The sequence below is a fragment of the Temnothorax curvispinosus genome, unplaced genomic scaffold (assembly GCF_003070985.1).
Source record: "Temnothorax curvispinosus isolate PA1 unplaced genomic scaffold, ASM307098v1 QBEX01001663.1, whole genome shotgun sequence".
NCBI lineage: Eukaryota > Metazoa > Arthropoda > Insecta > Hymenoptera > Formicidae > Temnothorax > Temnothorax curvispinosus.
The window spans coordinates 108104-127852 of NW_020211443.1; the positions used below are offsets into that span (position 1 = coordinate 108104).

The 19749-nt window shown below is 32.7% G+C and overlaps 1 protein-coding gene across 4 annotated transcripts in view; it reads left to right on the forward strand.

Moving 5' to 3' along the window:
• Positions 1–18019, forward strand: part of LOC112467675 (visual system homeobox 2-like) — a 55376-nt gene extending 37357 nt beyond the window's left edge. For 2 of the 4 annotated variants that reach the window (XM_025036399.1, XM_025036406.1), the window contains exons 5-7: positions 14386–14560; positions 15261–15437; positions 15892–18019. In XM_025036399.1, the coding sequence (XP_024892167.1) occupies positions 14386–14560; positions 15261–15437; positions 15892–16055 (516 nt within the window). In that variant the 3' untranslated portion in view covers positions 16056–18019. Of the gene's footprint in view, positions 1–14385; positions 14561–15185; positions 15438–15891 lie in introns of all 4 variants that reach the window. The other 2 variants (XM_025036392.1, XM_025036383.1) reach the window with 1 other exon arrangement.
• The last annotated feature ends 1730 nt before the right edge of the window (positions 18020–19749 follow it).

The following is a 19749-nucleotide window of genomic DNA, read 5'->3' on the forward strand; positions in this document are numbered from 1 at the left end:
AAAGTTGAGATAGAGGAAGATAAAAAGGAAGAAGTGAAAAAAGAAGATGAGAGAAGGAAAAGGGGAAGAGTTACTTGTAGCAATACAGACGTTACTCGATTCCTCGTTATATCATTCCAGGGAATTGTATCCTTCAGCAAATTTTCTTCTCTCTACTCTGCCATTCTAAATGTTAACGATACTGAAAATTCACTCATTCCATAGCGTATGATGCACGCAATGTAGTGGATATTTGAGAATATGCTAAGAAATACAAGTCTATTAGTTATTAAAGAAACCGAAATGAATGTGCGTACTTTTACAATCTTCAATCTTGTAGAAAACTATTAGAAAATTGTGATACTTTTTTCACGCTTTTATCATGACTTATATTATATTATATAAGTTATTAGTTGGGCAGTACATTTAAAATATTTAGTATAAACTCAAATTTTTATATAAAACAGAACATTACTCATTCATAAGAGTAAAATAGAATTTAATTATTACTAAATATATGTATTATTTAATTATGAAAATCGGACATTATCCTTTCAGAGGTATACAAATATTGCTAAGAGATATATACAAATATTCGTAAGCATTTTTCCAAACATAGATATTTTCTAAGGATATCGAATTGCATAAGGCTTGGAATGTTAAATAGTAATTAAACAATTTTAATTATTACTTGTAGCGCTCGCTACATATTTATACTGCCATAACAGTATATTAATTGGTTCTTCACATGCGGTTATTATACCAAGAATTGTAGCAGCATAACGAGAGAAACAGAATTCCGCCTTATTTTCGACCTTTTCGACTCCTACAAACAAATAATACAATAGCTGCAACAGCAACGAATGCATTCGGCGACAGCTGTGTACTAAAGAAAGATCTTCCTTCGATAAAACCGAATTCGAACAAGCCGCTTCCACCGTTTTACGAGTGATGTTTCTCGCGTTGCCTTCACAAGTATCAGCCCGAGCCACCATTTTGTAGATTACATCAAGTTGTTTTTTCAACACAAGAGACATGATGCGCTCGTCAGACACTCGTGACGTTAAGTTTTAACATAAGCTTTATTATGACAAAAGCTCTACAAAGTATTATTTTAACTTATTTAATATGTGCATAGAAAGTTGGAAATTCATTTTCATCTAACAATAACCGATTCTCTTTACTGCAGTTTATTCTTTTTTCTTGCGATTACTTAATATATTGCAATACTGTTATGTATATATATATATATATATATATATATATATATATATATATATATATCATAATATACTAGCATTGCAGAGATGCACATCATAACATTTTACAATACGTATATGAATGAGATTGCTTGAAAACATTAAAAATTTAAAGTTATAGTGTTGAAATATTACACAACACGCTACTTAATTTTATAATACGGACATTATAGTATATAGTAATCTCATCCAAAAAAAAAAATTAAATTTAAATAACGCAATTATCAATTTTTAATCGCGCAATTGGTAACCCACACTAAACTTTCAGATTCTTCAGTATTTTATATATAAAATATAATTATTATATTATGGTGTACCGTCAGTGATATTATACACACGCACGCAGCCTGAATGGACAGTCGAGCAAAAACGGCACGGCCGTTAACAAAATATGTGTTAATGTATATAAGTTTTATTATACTTCATATAACGATATATATTTCTAAATCAGTCTTCACACAAATTAATCTCTTAAAAAACTTGTTTAATTATTAAACTTATTTAATTTTTACTAATTAAGACACACACAATTATACTTATTAAATAAACGTAACATATTGTATAATTAAACAAACAAGAACAGGCAATACCTATTAAGTATTACACGGAGAAAATTTTATAGTAAATATTACTATGGTGTCGCACTAGCTGCGGACCATCGAGGAATTTTAAGTTAAATTACTATGTTTATGATAAAAATTACGTTATTTTATCGTTTTTAAAACAATAATTATAGTATTTTAACTTGAAATTCCTCGATGGTCCGCAGCTAGTGCGACACCATAGTAATATTTACTATAAAATTTTCTCCGTGTACTTAAGAGTTTTCAACAATAACGCGCGATCCTTAATTCGTAAGAACGTAACTTGAAAAAAATTAAATGTGTGTGTGAGACTAGAAAATGCTTTAGGCGGAACTGTTAATTATGAAAAGGCGAGATATGAAATATATCGTAGGACGTGGCAGAGTGATCCTGCAAAATGAGAAGGAAATGTCGAACGCCTTGTCGGAGAAGCGACTCGCGCCTCGCGCCTCGCACCTCGCGCCTCGCGTCTCGCGCCTCCTTATACCTGGCAGGCCGTTCTAACGAATCTTCAATGGCGCCCGAACGCAAACGGGGCCTTGACAATGGGGCCTTGTTGTCAGGAAGGGGGATTCCTTCAGAGAAACTTTTGTCAGGGAACTCACGTGGAACCCGGGTGAGAACCCTCAAGAGCTCTGTGGATGACTTGCGCATCGCTCGCTGCTCGCTGCTACTTGAAATAAATTTTTTTTCTCCTTGACTCGAAGTCGGCTTTCCATCCTTCTGCTTTCTTCGTCCAGCGGACGACGCGTGACGATTGTGTGAATCACGTCAAAATTCCTCGCTAATGGGCCGCTTACGGCGGAACACTGCCATGGCACTATCCTATGCATCGCCTCTCCTTTCATGAACTTATAATCTCGTTACGCGCAATAAATTATTCAAAGAAAAAAGATTACCGTGTCCTTACACTCCTTACGAAAATATAATTTTAGCGCCTATTTGTATCAGCATCATAGTCATAATCCTACATATAATTCGCGATCAAAACGATATTTATCCATCATTCAAATGAGTTTGTTGATTATACCTATGTATATGATATCCCTATGAATAAGCAAGTAAATTTTTTGTACGAAATAAAAATTATTCTTTATTCACGTATAATTTGGTCAACTCTGTTGAGCGACTAAAGAGAGAAAAGCTACAAAATAGCATCGAAACCTGTGAAGCATGGCACAAAATATATTAACTGATTCGTTTTCTCACAATGCCTGGCTCGTGCCTACTCTAATCGTATAATAATAACTCAATACTCATTTCTGTTATAATTTAGTTCAAATCACTCCGCAACATGGGACCCTTGCTGCGTATATCGATCGCGCCAAAAGGACTGGTGGGAATACAGGGTGCAATTTTCGCGCGCTCCCCATAAGAAACCTCCCCATAACCCTCAGATCGCCGAAATTATGTCCGTTTGTGCGTGATTCTACCCGCCAATCAGACGCAGCCAAGTTGCGAACATGAGTTTGCTATAACGAGTTGCCTCCCTTGTGTCATTTACAGGGAAACTGATTGCACGTTAGAAAAATTCCAAACATTTAATCTTCCCACATAGTGATGTAATGCAGTAACCGTAATGCACCAAAGAAATTATAAAATTATCGAAAAGAACCATCAATCGCAATGATATCTAATACACACACAGTAAAAAATAAAATGTTAATCGTAACATTTTTCAAATGTCCCAGAAAGTCCACTCTAAATTTTGAGTTAAAATAACTCATTCATCGTGTGTTATTTGTTGACAAATTAGAAATGTTAATTTATTGACACTATATTTTACATTTATATTTGTTCTTTTAACTTTAAGTATAATGTAAAAATAACTTGTAAAAAATGTCGATATAACATATTTGAATAAACGATAGTTATTTCAACTTAAGAGAAATGTTGTTTTAAACATTTGATTGTAGTAAATTTGATTATTTTGTATGTCAAAGTTTACGATTATTTGAAGATTTACTTTAACTTTTGTTTATGTTAAAATAACTTTAAGGCGTGTTGATTTTTTGAAATAATTATGTTAAAATAACTCAAAATAATATTCAATTTCTAAATGACATACATAAAGTGTTAAGTTATCACGTTGACATTAATATAACACATGAAAATGTTACGAAAATAATAACATAGCTGTTGTATGTTAATTTTACATTGAAATAATAGTCAAATCTTGGTAACACAAGAAAATTTTAACATTTGGACGCACGATTTTTTACTGTGCAAACATATGTATGTTTTATATTTTATTCTACAGAATGATATTTAGTACATAAAAATATTTTAGCCCATGCAAATATAAAAAGCCAGTATGGCAGTCTGTTGAAGACATTTCGATTAACCTCGCTACAGGAGGTTATTACGATTGCTTTTCTTCGGTATTCTAGTTCTGGTACAGCGGTCACACACTGACAAATTATGATAACAAAGCTAGTAATTCCATTATAATTAGATTAATAAAAACGATGTTCAACATACGTAAAACAAGCTTTGCAGAATGTTCCAACGACACCAACGATACTTTCTGTTCTGTTGATATTCGATCAAATGATTTTTAAACCGTTTTATGCGATCAATTTAAACGAGGCGAGCGTTTTGACTACATTATTTACTTAAATGTTATTTTACATATATTTAGTAATGCATAATTTAGTGTTGGCACAATTTAGTATTATAGCAGAGATATTGTTTAAAATTACAATGTGCGCGCAATATAATGCGTATAGAATGCCATTTATTTTACTCTCACCTTATTATCTGACCTCTCTTACCTTATTACAATATCATATAAATTATATATTTTTATTTTCTATATCTATTAAAATTATTTCGTTTCTTACTTTATGTAAAAAATGTTTATTACAGCAGGCTTCCATATATATATAATTATATCTTTATATATTCAGAACATAATATGATGACCAGCAATTTGTAAAGTTCATAAGCATAACTAATTAATCTCTATCCAGACATCAGGTTAATGTATCCGAAAGCATTAATTTCATTAAGTAATAACACTTGGCCGCATTCAGAAATTGACCTACTGTCAAATTACTGAATGAGCACGGGACAATTTCACTAGTGCGGAAGTCTTCCGTTCCAGTTATTTCGTTACGATTGTGACACTTAGCAAAAAATTAAAAAAATAAAAAGTATTAATTTTTTTAGTCAATCTTATTCAATCTCTTGCTTATAACGGAAAACTGTCATCAATTCAATTATTTATCATTTTGCTACTCTGCACAGGACAGAAAATGTGAAATATTATATATAATATATATAATTGAAAAAACTTAGTGTTGTATTTACTGATTGTTTAATTTCATCAACGGTATGCACTTTTTTTTTAGAGATAGCTAATTGTTACATTATTAATTTTTAAGGGAACAAAGTCGTTGGTTGCTAATTTATTAACGTCAAAGAACTTTCTTTAAAAAAAGAAATTAAATAAATTGTATATCAACCAAGTGTTTCTTAGAAATACCTATTAATTTATAAATACCTATGTAAAAATTGATTATACGTGTATTAGAAATATAGATTTAATACATAGCGATACACAGTATAAAAAATTTAAAAAATGTAATTGAATAAGCATATGTGATAGTCGAATAATAAAAATAGCAAGGTATAATTTTATAATATACTACAAACATAGAAAAATTGAAATAAATAGACGTAAATGTTAGTTAAGAAATAAAATATTAAGTACAGTGTTTGGAGCAAATAAACATAATCTGTAGATTAAAAAGATCTTACTACATATCTGTCCATATAATTATTTTGCAGAAATTATTATTTATATCATTTTGTGATATTATTAACACAAATTATATAGTTTTTTAAATAAAAAATTTGACTCTAAAAAGGAATCTTTATTGCCAAACTGTTTACAGTTACTATAATTGTAAATAATTGGCCGTGATTAAAATTACTTATTATTTTACTGCAAACGGATGAATACTGAAAGTCTCTCTATTTTTGGATAGAAAATTTTTTGTTCATGGATGCGAGCCGTGACAGGTGGATATCCTGGTTAAGAATTTCATAAGGACTCGAACCTGAGTATCTAGAGAAGACGTCAACATCTCTGGGACTAACGCTGAGTAAATAATACTGAGACCTCTCAAATTAGCTATTTCCGACTGAGTAAAATAAATATTTTCTTATCGGACCGTTCTTAAGGGATTATGAAAATCTTCCGAGTTGGATATATGTATATAACGGCTCGATGATCATATGGCGTGACTATTTCGAACTTGCAGAAACCGATTATGAAGAGTTCCGTTTCTTTATTTTCTTTTTAGGCCTTTGGAATGAGAACTTTTAAATGATAATAGCAATTTCCTTATAATTATAAATTGTACATTTCATATGCATAATGTTACTTTTGATTTGGATAAAAAACTGAAAAACAGCGTAAATGTATCAATATTCTTTCTACATATGTCAAAAAGAAAAAAAAATTTCACGTCTCTCCTAGCTTATAAATATAAAAATATCTTTTTGTTCTTAACGAAGATTGTTGATTAAAATCATCGCGAATATGTAAAAAATACCTGTTGTACAACTAACTATATGTGTATGTGTCAACTGACAATGCCTATAAACAAATTTTAAGTATTATATACTCAATGCATAAGAGTCATACTTAGGAAATCTTTATTTAATTTCTTTAATTTTTCTTAAATACAAAAAGTTAGTTTTCTTTTATTTACAACTAGCTTAGTCAGTCAGTCAGTCAGGACATTGTCTTTATATACATATATAGATTTGAGAAACACAATTTAAAAAAGCTAACGAATCTTTGACGTATATGTTCAATATTTCGCAAATTAAGACGCACGTTTTTTCACGCATAACAATCCAGGGAGAATTTTTCGGTGCCGCTGACCGATTATTGATTTCTTTTGCACGTCTGCAACGAATGCGTGGTCGGTGCGCGTATGTCTGTGTATGCATGCGAGTGTGCGTCTATGAACGTGCATGATATCGTAGGGTGACAGAGCAACGAATGCATTAAATACTTGAAAATATAGTATCCTCAGATGAGTCTCACTCACGGTGACGAACACGTGCACAGAAACAGCTCTTAAAAATTAACGTCTAAAAATTGACGAAAAGATTCTTTTTCTTGCCTTTCCTACAATCCGATTTCATCGCGCAAAGATCTTTGTGTTGCACGAGCAGTGGATGCACTCGAAAAAATAACACATCGAAAGGTGTGTATATTTCTTTTTCTAATCTTTATTTGTGCATTTTTTGGCTTAAATATCATTTGTCTTCAAGTTTTTTTTTATTCGTAGCTTTTCTTTTCTTTAATAAAGTAATTAGCTTTTTCATGCAAATCTATACACGATGATCTACTTGTGTCTCTTACAGCACAATAGTGACACATAATTTTTCAGCATACATTAATGATAAATAATGTTTCAATTGCACAATTTCCATAATTTATGTAATATATTAATCGGTGCGTGAATGTGTGTTTAGCATATATTATTTTATAAAAGACATGGACTTATAATGATAAAAATTTTATTTAATTAGAAAAGCGTATAAAATTGTACACTGAAATTATACATAATAATTTTATTACAGTAAACTGTAATAAAATTTGTTGCGTAACAATTCCGATTTATGATAATAATAATTTTACTTTAACCAATAAAAATATTGGTGTGCATAAGTCTGGAAATTTTTGTTTTATAAATTGGAGGACATTTAATAATTTGTTAATATTTAAAAACAAATATATCTTTTTCTGAAAGATATTTTGTTCATCCTACATTTTATCGTAATAAGTAAAATTCTCAATGTTTAAATATATTTAATTCATAATTTGTAACACCTCTCTCTCTCTCTCTCTTTCGAAATTACTACATTTATATCTTCTACATATTTTTTGTCATCAAACTGATATATATCTAGATATATATGATACATATCTTTTTTAAGTGCTACCAGATGATGGACTTTTATTTTTAAAGCACAAAAATAGAGAAGTTAATCTCTCTTTATACAGTTCCAGTTTACATTTTCAAATTATATACAAATATTAAATATACGCTTTATTGTTATTAAATTTACTTAATTGTCATATAGAGTCCGATACAGGCTATATTTATATTTACGACAAATTTCAAATAAAATAAAGATTTCATTATAATTCATATATGTCTACAAAAAATAATGTTATTTTTTGTGGACATTATGTTAAATATATAATATATATTTGTATACACATTATACACTGAGCATTCCTATTTTGATCTCCACATTAGAGATCTAAATACTATTGTGTATTTCATTCACGCAAAAGTAAATGAGATTTTACGATGCCGTGTCGGCGAAGTCGAATGCTTGTCGGAGAATCAAATTAAAAGCGAATTAGAGAATGTGCGTGTGAATGTGCGTGATTCAACGCGTAAGCATTCCCATGACGAAGTGGCCAAAATATCTAGATGCTTACACCAGCGCACTATCACTCGTATTATACATAAAGCCAGGGCATCATCACCCTCGCGCGTCCAATACACCATGGACCAAGCAACCCCCGTAATAGGGTTGCGGCCGCCAGTGACGTCGGGATCATGAATTTTCTATCGTTCGTCGTCGAAATGATTAAATGATCTTCGTGAAGGGTGCCCTTTCGACTTTTACGTGTTTAGCGCGACGGTGACAAGTGGCATCCACCCTTCTAATGCGATCATTTATTATTTATATTAATAGGCGACCCCTTGGCTGACAATCCGGAGCGACGGAAGTAAACGCACGTGTTTTGCATGTTTATGACATAAATGGAAAATGGAATATTTCAAATAAATGCATCGTACAGTTTTTTATGTCTTTCACACAATTGATCATTAAACGTGCCAATCATTTCTCTTTAAGTGCAATAAGACTAAAGGGATATCTGTTTGTAATAAATTGTATTAAGATATATTTGAATAGTCCATACACCTACACACACACCCACACCCACACACTTACACCCACCTACCCACCCATACACACACACACACACACACACACACACACACACACACACTCACTCACTCACTCACTCACTCACTCATATATACACAAGATAATTAGAAAATATAATAACTATTAGGTTGGCCAATAAGTCCGTGCGATTTTTTACTTATAAATGTTACTTATAAATAACCGCACGGACTTATTGGCCAACCTAATATTTGCAAAAAAGTTCTCTTTGCAGAAAATCTCACTTGGTAAAATAAAAGAAATTGATAATTTTACAACTGTAATCAATTTCTATGTATATTCACACAGTTGTACGACAGAATCTATAATGCTTAGTTTAAGACCACTTGCAGGTAATAGTTTTTGCGACTGTTTAGTCAAACAATGACAATCTTTCAACTCATTCTCGCAGAAGCAGCATGAATTCTTTAGTGATTTTTAGGACGAAGACTCGCTGCCGCGGTCGTAAAACCACCGACAAACAAAGCGATGATTTCCGGATGGGCGCGTTTCACCCCAAAAATTGACCAATAATGCACATCGCGGAGTATCCACTGAGCCTGGCCGAAGTTGGCGTAACGGGTGGCAAATAAATAAGGGTTCTCAATGCGAAAATCGGGAACGCGAGTCGCGGAATATCCGGTAGTTTGGGCGTTGCGCTACTGTCAGCAGGACCGCTTATAAATTCTAATAAACTCGGCTCGTGCTCGGAGGAAAACACGGTGAATCGGTGGGGAATTGTCGCGAAGTCGGGGGGAGAGAGATACGCGCGCCGACGACGACTTTGAACAAGGGAATACTGCCAGTAGCAGATATAAATCTCGCCTAACCGAATTAAGTTAGAAGCATGGACCCAAGTTTTGCCACGCCCACGCCGCCGATGAAATGCTATCGAAACTGAGTCTGCGTGGTGAAAATCGAGAATATGAAAGCACGCTGGTGTAACCAATCCAATATGTACCAAGGAGGAAATTCAATAACGAGAAGATACATCGCGAATACGTGTCAATTAGATAAAAATGTCGAAAGTGTAGATAGCAAGCAGTTTGGAATTATGTGATTGTTATACAATTTAAAATGTAAGAAATTCAACTTTAACAACTTTAATCGTAAAGGTGGCCTTATCGTGACTATTCTACACATCTTAATCCGCAATCTACAACACTCCGCCGTGGTCGGTCCGGCGCGCGGCGCGACTCGGGCGCTATAATTTATCGCGGTTTCAATTTTTGTTCAATTCAATGTGCGATCGAGTCCGAGTTCACTTGTTAATGCGTCCGTTCGTCTGAATTATTTTCTGCTTATCGACGCCCGCCGAGGCTAACGCGTACATCCCTCTCTCCGGGCCACCCTTGGGTGGCTTGGCAAGTGTCTCACGTAATGATGTCCTGACGCGTGCCGTTTCGCAGCATGGGGTCCCCGCGACGATCCGTTCGCGACTTAACTATTTATTACCAGCCGATGCTCAAAGAAGGGACCAAACTACTAGGCCAGTCTCTTACGCACGTATTATGCGGCAAATAAGTCATGCGTTTCCGAGGGATAATTCCTCCTCCCTCGCTTATTTGCCAAGATTAATTGGCTTACGCACAACCCCCGATCACGGGGATTGTCGGAATTGTGGGAATCCACGTGCGAATTTGCAGTCTCTCTGCAATCTCTTGTTGTATTTCATCGTTGCATTTATTTTATTGGATATTTCCCTATATGTATGTATATATTAACATGTAAAAGTTGAAAAAAATCTTGAAATATTAAACAAGTTTTCTATGCAGCTATCGCGATGCATTTAATTATCATTAAATTATCTACTTTATCAATATTGTATCTTTGTAATAAACGCAATCAGAGAGTTGATGTAATACGGCCAATACGTTTCTTCCCGCATTGCGGAAGGTTTTATAAAAGAAAAGTATTGCAAGAAATAGGAAACTATTAAAAAAATCACATCACTTTCTTAGGGTCTCATGTATGAATAGAGAGTTGCCATGTGTGTTTTTAAATTTTATAAAAACGTGCGTCATTTGTCATAAAGAATATTTGATAAACCGTAGTGTCTCTAAACCAAGTAGCACCTGAAACAATAGGCAAGAGTAAAAAAAATTTATTTCTGTCACTCAACATCTCTATAAGTAAAGTTGTCATACTTAATTTGCGATTTAATGATTTTTCCTAATAAATTATGACATTTATGATTTATTTGCAATGTACCATTTCATTGTGGCGAGGAGAAATTCCTTCTATTTGATGTTACAATATACCAGGAATCGGTGGTAATTTTGCGGAACTATGTAATGACCATTTACACATTCGCGCACAGTTCGATAACGCAGCGCTAATAATAACACGAAAATTATATAGCCGTAAATTATTTAGGTATTTCATTATATCCTCCGATATTGCGCTTACGCAACAGCCACATTGGAGTCATCTTTCCTGTGCATAATATCACGTTACCACAAGTAATGAGATTTCACTGCATATCGCTATTATCATTCTATTAGTACCTGTATACGCACGTGCAATTCTATCCTTTTCTTTTTTAGACTATGTATTATTTTAGGTTTTATTTAAACCTGTCATTCCCTTTTATATGTATTCTACACATGAAAATGATAATCTTTTATTTAATAGAAATTGCCGTTATTTTTAAGAAAAGATTAATATCGAATGCATACTATTTCAGTATGTATTCATCATTAGTATTGCATATTATATATGTCAGTATCATAATTATTATTATATTATGAGTTTATTTCACTAATCTATGTTTCATCACATAATTGCACTATAAACTAAATTATTGCATTCTCGCGCGATCATGTTATTTCTTTTTTGATTTTTGCATATATCGCTCATTAGAGACTTTTCAAACAGTATAATGCATATAGAGAGTAATCTAAATTTAAAGTTTGCAAACGGCATAGAAGAATGCCGTTTTTCATTATAAATCGTACGATAGATGTAGATGAACATCCAAAGCAATAAACATCCAATATATATCAAATATATCTACGAGAAACGTAACAATGAATGCATCAAGACATGCCGACGCTGGGAACAGAGGAGAAAAGTCGCATTGAAAAGCATTGTCGACCAAGTCCGTAAAGGAGGATCGATGATGCTGTGTGAAGGTGTCGTTTCGCAGCATCGGGATTGGAAATCGGGTATCCGGATTATCCTTTGGCATCTGCTGGTATATATCACAGGACGCTGCTGAGTTAGAGTAGTAGCGGGGTATAAGAAAGGGGTGCAACGGGGCTGCATTGCTGAAGCAGCGGTAGCAGCAAGACGCGGTAGAAGAGGATCCTTTATATGATCGCCTTGGTTCAAAGAAGCGAGGAACTCTGACAGAATGCTCTCTCTCTCTCTCTCTTCTCTCTCTCGGCATTCTCCTTTCCTTTCTCCTTTCCTGTCTTGCCACCACCTCCATCTTCTTCTCCTTTTCCTCCTCCTCCTCCTCCTCCTTCTCCTCTTCCATACTTCCTTTATTGGCACACCCGGTATAATAAGGAGCGAGTTTGTATTTAGTCGGCCATGCGCAGTACTGCCTGTTGGCGTATCATCGATCAGACTGGCGACTGACTATTGGACCAAAACAAGAGGATGAGAATGGAAATGGAGATAAAGAGAGAGTACCGACTAACAGAAAACATAATGGAGGAGATATTAGGAAAAGTAAGAAGGGCAAAACATTCTGAGAGGATTTTCACGGAGGGACACAGAGACCGCGATTATCTGTCAGAGTTAGACAAACTTATCTTTTAAATAGAAAAAATTTTTTGAAAAGTAGCAGAAGACGATTATTCTTATTTAACAAATAAGACGTAAAATTATTTGTTATTGTAGTAATTATTTATTAATCTGTCAAATGTTTTACCAAACTTTACCTCATAAACTTTTGCTGCAACCTAACAATAGTGCTCATTAGTATCATATTTCTTAACAACTTTGCAATAGCGATTATTAGATTTCAGAAAGAGTTTTAAGGAATCGGAAAAATCTTATTAATCATATCGCACAAAATAGAGTGATGGCGGAAGAGATGCAAAATTAAAAATTGTCCAGTGTTGTGTTCGTTTCTTTTCTTTAAGATCCGCGCAAAAGCATGATATATATTGTATATATGTATATATATTATATATATATATATATATATATATATATATAATATATATGTATATATATAAATGATAAGATAGGGTGACACTCTCTGTCCTAAGGATAATTGGAGATCTTGTTACTTCCCACCGGTGACTTCAATTTGAGATCGACCGATAATGAGATATTGAATCCTGATTCTCTATCTTTGGGCTTTTCTCTCTCTCTCTCTCTGTTCTCTTTCTCTTCCTCTTCCTCTTTGATTACCTAGCATCTTAGCTGATGTTTCATAGCTTTCTTGGCTTACGTTCAAATATCAAGGCAAATTTTGTGCGCGTGTATGCACGTGTGTGTTGAATATCTCCCAACTCTTATTAAACACCCTCTTGCTTTTCAGTGCGGCAGTACCAATGTTATCATGTTTCAATGAAGAGATGAAAAGGTGTATGATCTGTTCGTTTACGAATTTGATGTAGCTAATATATTTTATCTGATTTCTTTTATTTATTGTTATAGAAAAAATAATACTAAATGTTTTTTTGTTAAAAGTTAGAATATATGTAGTACAAATTGATATCCAAATTTTTTTAAAGAAAAGTGACTAACGCGTTGGTTTGCATCGATATATTTGTGTGTAAATCGTAAAAAACGTGTTCGTTGAAATCTAAGCGGAAGATAATTTTGGGGTGGCAGGTCAAATTGACAGGGCGACGCGTTCCTATTCATTCAAATTACGCACCAATTCTGTCGGTGACTTTGGCATTGTTGCTGTAAATTGGTCCACGCCCTAGCCTCCGGTCACCCGCTTCTGCTAGGCGTACATGCGCTTGCGAAACGAATGGATGTATCCAGTTTTTTAAATAACATCCTGTGTGGAACGTGGAACTACATCATATATATATATATATATATATATATATATATATATATATATAATCTGTTAAACAAATGTATATTTGTCAAATAAAGTAATACTTATTATTCTTTGAAAACGATAGTCCATTACATGGAAGTGTGTTGGAGAACGCGACACGCGTCTTCACCATAGGAGGTCGAATAAGCGGGATTGCTAACAAGTAGTCTAAAGAGCATAAAAAATGGGATAGCATTTTTCGACGAGGTCGTTTAGGCATGATAATTAACTCTAGAACAGCATTGTGGCGCGTGTCGTGCAAGTGCTAATTGGATGAAGTAACTGATCATTTAGAATAATTATATAATATTCTAACTAAGGGTGATAGTATAAGCTAGAACACTAATGTATAAATATTTTTTAACTGTAGTGCACACACGTACACACATATAAAATTAATCAGAAATTTTAATCACTTTGTTGTTTATATATTGTTCTTGTAAATATAAACTCTTAATTAAGATATTAATGATAAAATTTGTTGTCATTTACGACGTAATTTTACGTTCTTTGTCACATAACATAAAAAATTATTTTCTTAACTATCAATTTTTTTCAGGTTTGGTTTCAAAATCGGAGAGCAAAATGGCGCAAGACAGAGAAATGTTGGGGCAGAAGTACCATAATGGCAGAATATGGTCTATATGGAGCGATGGTCCGACATTCCTTACCACTTCCGGAAACGATTTTAAGAAGTGCCAAGGAAAATGAATCCGTTGCACCATGGTTATTAGGTAAGAGAAAACATCTTTAATAAAAATCTTAAATTAATAACTTTGACAAGTTAAGTATACAACATGTGTATATACATATATACCATTTTTTTAAACTTGAATCTAAAATTATTTTATTATCGGGACGGAAACTCAACAATTTATCTTATTATAATTACATCCAAGTTTCTCTCTCTGTCTCTCTCTCTCTCTCCCTCTTTCTCTTTCTCTTCCTTTCTCTCTCTTTCTCTCTCTCTCTCTCTCTTTCTCTTTCTCTCTCTTATCTATAAGACTGAAATCTAATGCAATCTTATCCATAAGATTGCATTAACAATGATGACTTGGTACTACCAAAAAAAATCGATTATTTAATGTCTAAGAAAATATATCTGTAAAAATATAGAAATAACGTAATGTTTACGCGTATAAGAAATTTCTATTTTTAAACTTTTTAATTTATTAATTATCTTTGTAGACAAAACTAGACATTAAATAATTCTGAACTATATTTTCATATTTGATTAAAGCAAATTTTATTCTATTATTATCAAACACCGGATAACATCTACTTTTTTGTTCCGATAAGATCACTTAAGCTAAAGCGGCGGGACAAATTCCGAATATTTTTTCTGTTGGTTTTTATCAGCTCAATCATCTAAGACAAGCAGCTTTAACCAAGATTTCGAATATAATCAAGAACTGATTGACTGTGGACCTGTAGGGATGCATCGGAAATCGCTCGAGGCAGCAGAGCATCTCAAATCTGGCGGAGAGGACAGCGGCAATGATCAAAACGGAAGCGGAAGCAGTCCCCATCATAATCACCATCAAGGAGGACCAACCAGTTCGGAGAGTGGACAGGAGAGTCAGGATGGTATGGGACCTTCGTCATCTACTAGTAAGTCCTAGTTTACTTAAATAACAAATACGCGACAGATTTATATAGAAATTTTATGTAATAAAATACTTTAAAATAAAAGTTACGTTGCAATATGTTGGTAATAATAGAATTTACAAACCACAGTTTACATAAAAGGAGTTTACATAAAAATTTTGACATATCTTTCTGCGAACATATCTTTCTTAGAGTTTATAATAGATATTTATTACTAATAAAAAGTTTTATTAACACTTTTTCTTATTATAAATAAAATTTTAAAACGTGATAAAAAGAAACATAATTTTATGTAATATATAATAAAATAAAATAAGAAAATTTACAAAAAGTGTCTATTCTATGAAAACTTAAAAATTTCAAAATCTATCTATTTTAAAACTATTTCAAGACTATCGACACACTTTGCAAAGTACTATAGACATGGATACAATGATATGTGTTATCGTGTTTACAGGTGTCGTGCAGGATACGGAACAACTCAGAAACGAAAGTATTGCCTGCTTGAGGGCGAAAGCACAGCAGCATCAATTGCAATTGAGTCTGCAACCAACATCAACGCCTCCAAGTGGATCGTATCCGTCGGCACCGCAGTCAAGCACGCTACATACTTCTGTTTAATCGCGAAAATACAAACTCTTTTTCTGATAGTTCCGTGTCCGATATTTTTGCTGATGATGCGGAATCCTGTCCTGCCTGGAGGACTGTCGTAGATGAATCGGCAACACCGATTTCAAAATCAGTGATATTTTTTTAATGAATATCTCGGCGAAGATCGGTCCTCTCGAAATATATAAGAATCTTTCTGAGATCACTTCTATGATTAATATCGCAGCCAGACTGCAACAATGACGTCGATTGAACAAATTTCTCATGGTGAAAGATCTCGGATTGTTCCGTCACGATTCTAATGTTCTACGTTCCTCGCGTCATCATTCAAGCACAGTTCTAAATTTTTGTGACTGCAATTAATTGCGATGCAGTGTTAATCGTAAAGCTCGAAGATACCCACGAGATATATATGTATAATATATATATATAATATATATATATATATATATATATATATATATTATATATATTATTATATAATTACAACGAAGCGTGATAAACCGACAAATTGAGCGCCTGATTTGCTTTATACAAGTTTGCATGTCTCGCGCAGCAATCAAGCAGACCTATAGATCGATACGGATTTACATAATCCTCCGCAACGACTTGACGTACAATGACGAAAGTGGTGTCTCCATGTTGTGTTTTGAAAAAAGAAACAAAATGAGATTGGAAAATACCGCGGAATAAACAATGAAATTAATTATTAAGCTTAAATCTCATCAACGAAATAATAGCCTACTGATGATCTGTATAACAATAAACAATAAAAGATTATCGATCAGGGAATCCTGTCGTTGACGAATGCAAGAACGAATACTTATAAAGAAAGATTTTTCCGGAAAAAAGTCGACGATGAACAAGGCTTAATTAATCAGTCCGGTCGATTAATTTAATGGACTGGCAGATCGAGAGCAAACGGAACTACCTAATTAGAGTATAATTGCTTTTAATAGCACGATTGTGTGTCTGTACGCATGTGTTTTGTGTGTGAGCGTATGCGTGTGTGCGCAGGTGTAAATGCGTGCGCACCTGTATGCATGTGTGTATATGCGAAAAAAAAGAAATCGAATGAAGAGTGTGAGAAACTTGAAGATTTTTTGTCTTCAGAATATTAACCTGCAACGAATGTTGAACAACGCAAAGCATAAAAAATAAAAGCATAAAAGAAAGAAAAAGAAATTGTGGAATGCATTGCAAGATTACAAAATATATGATTACACATCGAAGAAAAACGAAGACTTTTACGGTACACATATAAAAAATGCCCTCAAGATTTACAAGTTTAAAATAATATGCAACCATTGAAAGTTGATTCGATTGTGTTAAAATCATGTGTATATGTGAGATAAAGAGAGATAGTATATGCATGTAGATGTGTACGCGTTAAACAAAGTGAGAGAGAGAGAGTGAGAGAGAGAGAGAGAGGGGGGGGGGGGGCGGGGTGCAAGTCAAAAATTTATTAGCGAAGACTTCCTATATCCAAGTACTTAAGGAGAAACGTAACTGTTGTCAAATGTGCAATATATCGATATAAGTTCTAGTTCGATAAGATATATTATACTTTAGTAACGGATACGTCTATGCAAGGCATCTACGACGGCATCGGTGTCTCGTTGGGCGATTGTTATAAACTACAATATATGTCCTTCGAAAATTGTATGAAATGAAAGCTGAAGGAATATTGCACATCTAATTCTTATGCTTTCCATTTTTGCTGCGAATAAACTTATCCCCGCGTTGCACCGTGCGTCGTTTCGGGACGTTCGCCTCTTGTACATAAATATATAAATAAAAAATCTATATATACACATGCGCAAAAAAAATGACTAAAATTAAATCGTGGTTGCGAGACACACTGAGCCGGACAAAAATTTTTCCGCGAATTTGAACAATTGAGAATTTTTAAAATTATTAAGTAAAAATAATAAAAAAACAAAATACTTGGTTTATTATTTTACTATTAATTTTCTGCAAAACATATAAAAATGTTAATTAAAGCGGTACGATAATCTTAAATTGTTTTCTTCTAATTGCAATAATTACTTACTCAAAATGCTTGCTGAGAATTGTATGATTTGATGTAAAATTATATCGTTATGTGTGCCACGTATGTTTGTTTTGTTTATTTGAAAATCAACACACAGATCTGAACAATAAAGAGATTTATATAAAAAGATTTGTTTAACTTCTACAATATGGCAATTTGTTAAGAAACTATTTACTGACATATTTAATTACATTTAATTACATTTAAAATATAAATTTGAATTTTTGCAAATATGACACAAATCATCGAATCATAAATTTTTTTCGAGCGATGCGTTTCGTCTGGCTGAGATCTATCAAGTTATACACATAACGTAACATATTATAATTTAAAAGACTCGATCATGGGAAACGAAGTAACAACACATTCTCTAGAAGAAAAAAACAACTTACGAGTAATAATGGAAGTGACACTGCTGTTATTGTGAAAACACTTAACGATGGACTTTGGATCTGCAGCGAATTCTCTGTATCCGAATGCTCCAACGCATGCATAGTAGTCGGCTAGTATACGTAATAAATAAAATTTCTGAACAAATACGTTTTTATTTTCATTGCCCCACTTACATTTTACGACATTATTTCGCAAAACTGTCGTTTCTGTTTCAAAATATTATTACGTATTACGAGATTGACGTAATAATTGATTCTAAAATAATTTTATTAAAGTATAACGCAAAAAAAGTAATATAGAGAAAGATTATTATAATTATAAAAATGCTTTCTTCCTGAGAACATAATTCTAATTTTCTAAATTAAACAATGCAATAACCTTTAAAAATAAAGAGATTAACTACATTTTTTATGTTAATCTCTTTATTTTTAAGGGTTATATTGCATGTTTAGTGCAATGCGTTTGATATTTATATATAAATATATGTAATCTAAAAAATTGTTTTAACATAATTCTATTATGTTAGAAGTTTGATTTTTTATAATCCAGTGAATAAAATAAGTAACTTTAAAAGAAATCTATCTTATTGATTAAAAAATTTTGGTAGAAAAAACAAATTATACATTAATAATTTTGACGATACATAAAATTTACATTTTACTGGTATCAGTTAGTATCACTTAACTGTGCATCTTCAAAAACGTTCAAGCTAATTTAACATATCTGATATAAAAAATAAATTTAATTCAATAGGCTATACGTATATATATTATTTTTGCTACAATAAATTTTATAAAATAAAGAATAAAAATATCAATAATAAAATAAATTTTTAGTTAACCGAAAACATATAGCGAATTAATAGAAAAATGATTTAATTAATTGGCATTCAAACTTTTATGTAAGGAATTTCAATGTTCTGCCAGTTAACTGCTTCCGAAATACTAAAAGTTTGATTTCCTATAAATTGTAACGAAACAATACGAGTCGAATTAATACAGATAGTTAGATAGTTAGAAAACTATGTTACACTAGCTTTGCGTCGTTAAAGCTATTTCCGATTGTAGAAGTAAAAAGTTATTAAAAAATATGGTTAGAAGAGTTTGCCGTATAGTAGTCGACGTTTTATAAACTTTTGCACTTTTGTAAATATTCAGTATTGATGTTCTTGTTCCTCGGAACATAGCTACTTTGCAGAAATCAATGTCCAATTAATATATCGATATAACATGTTGATATCACACACACACACACACACAC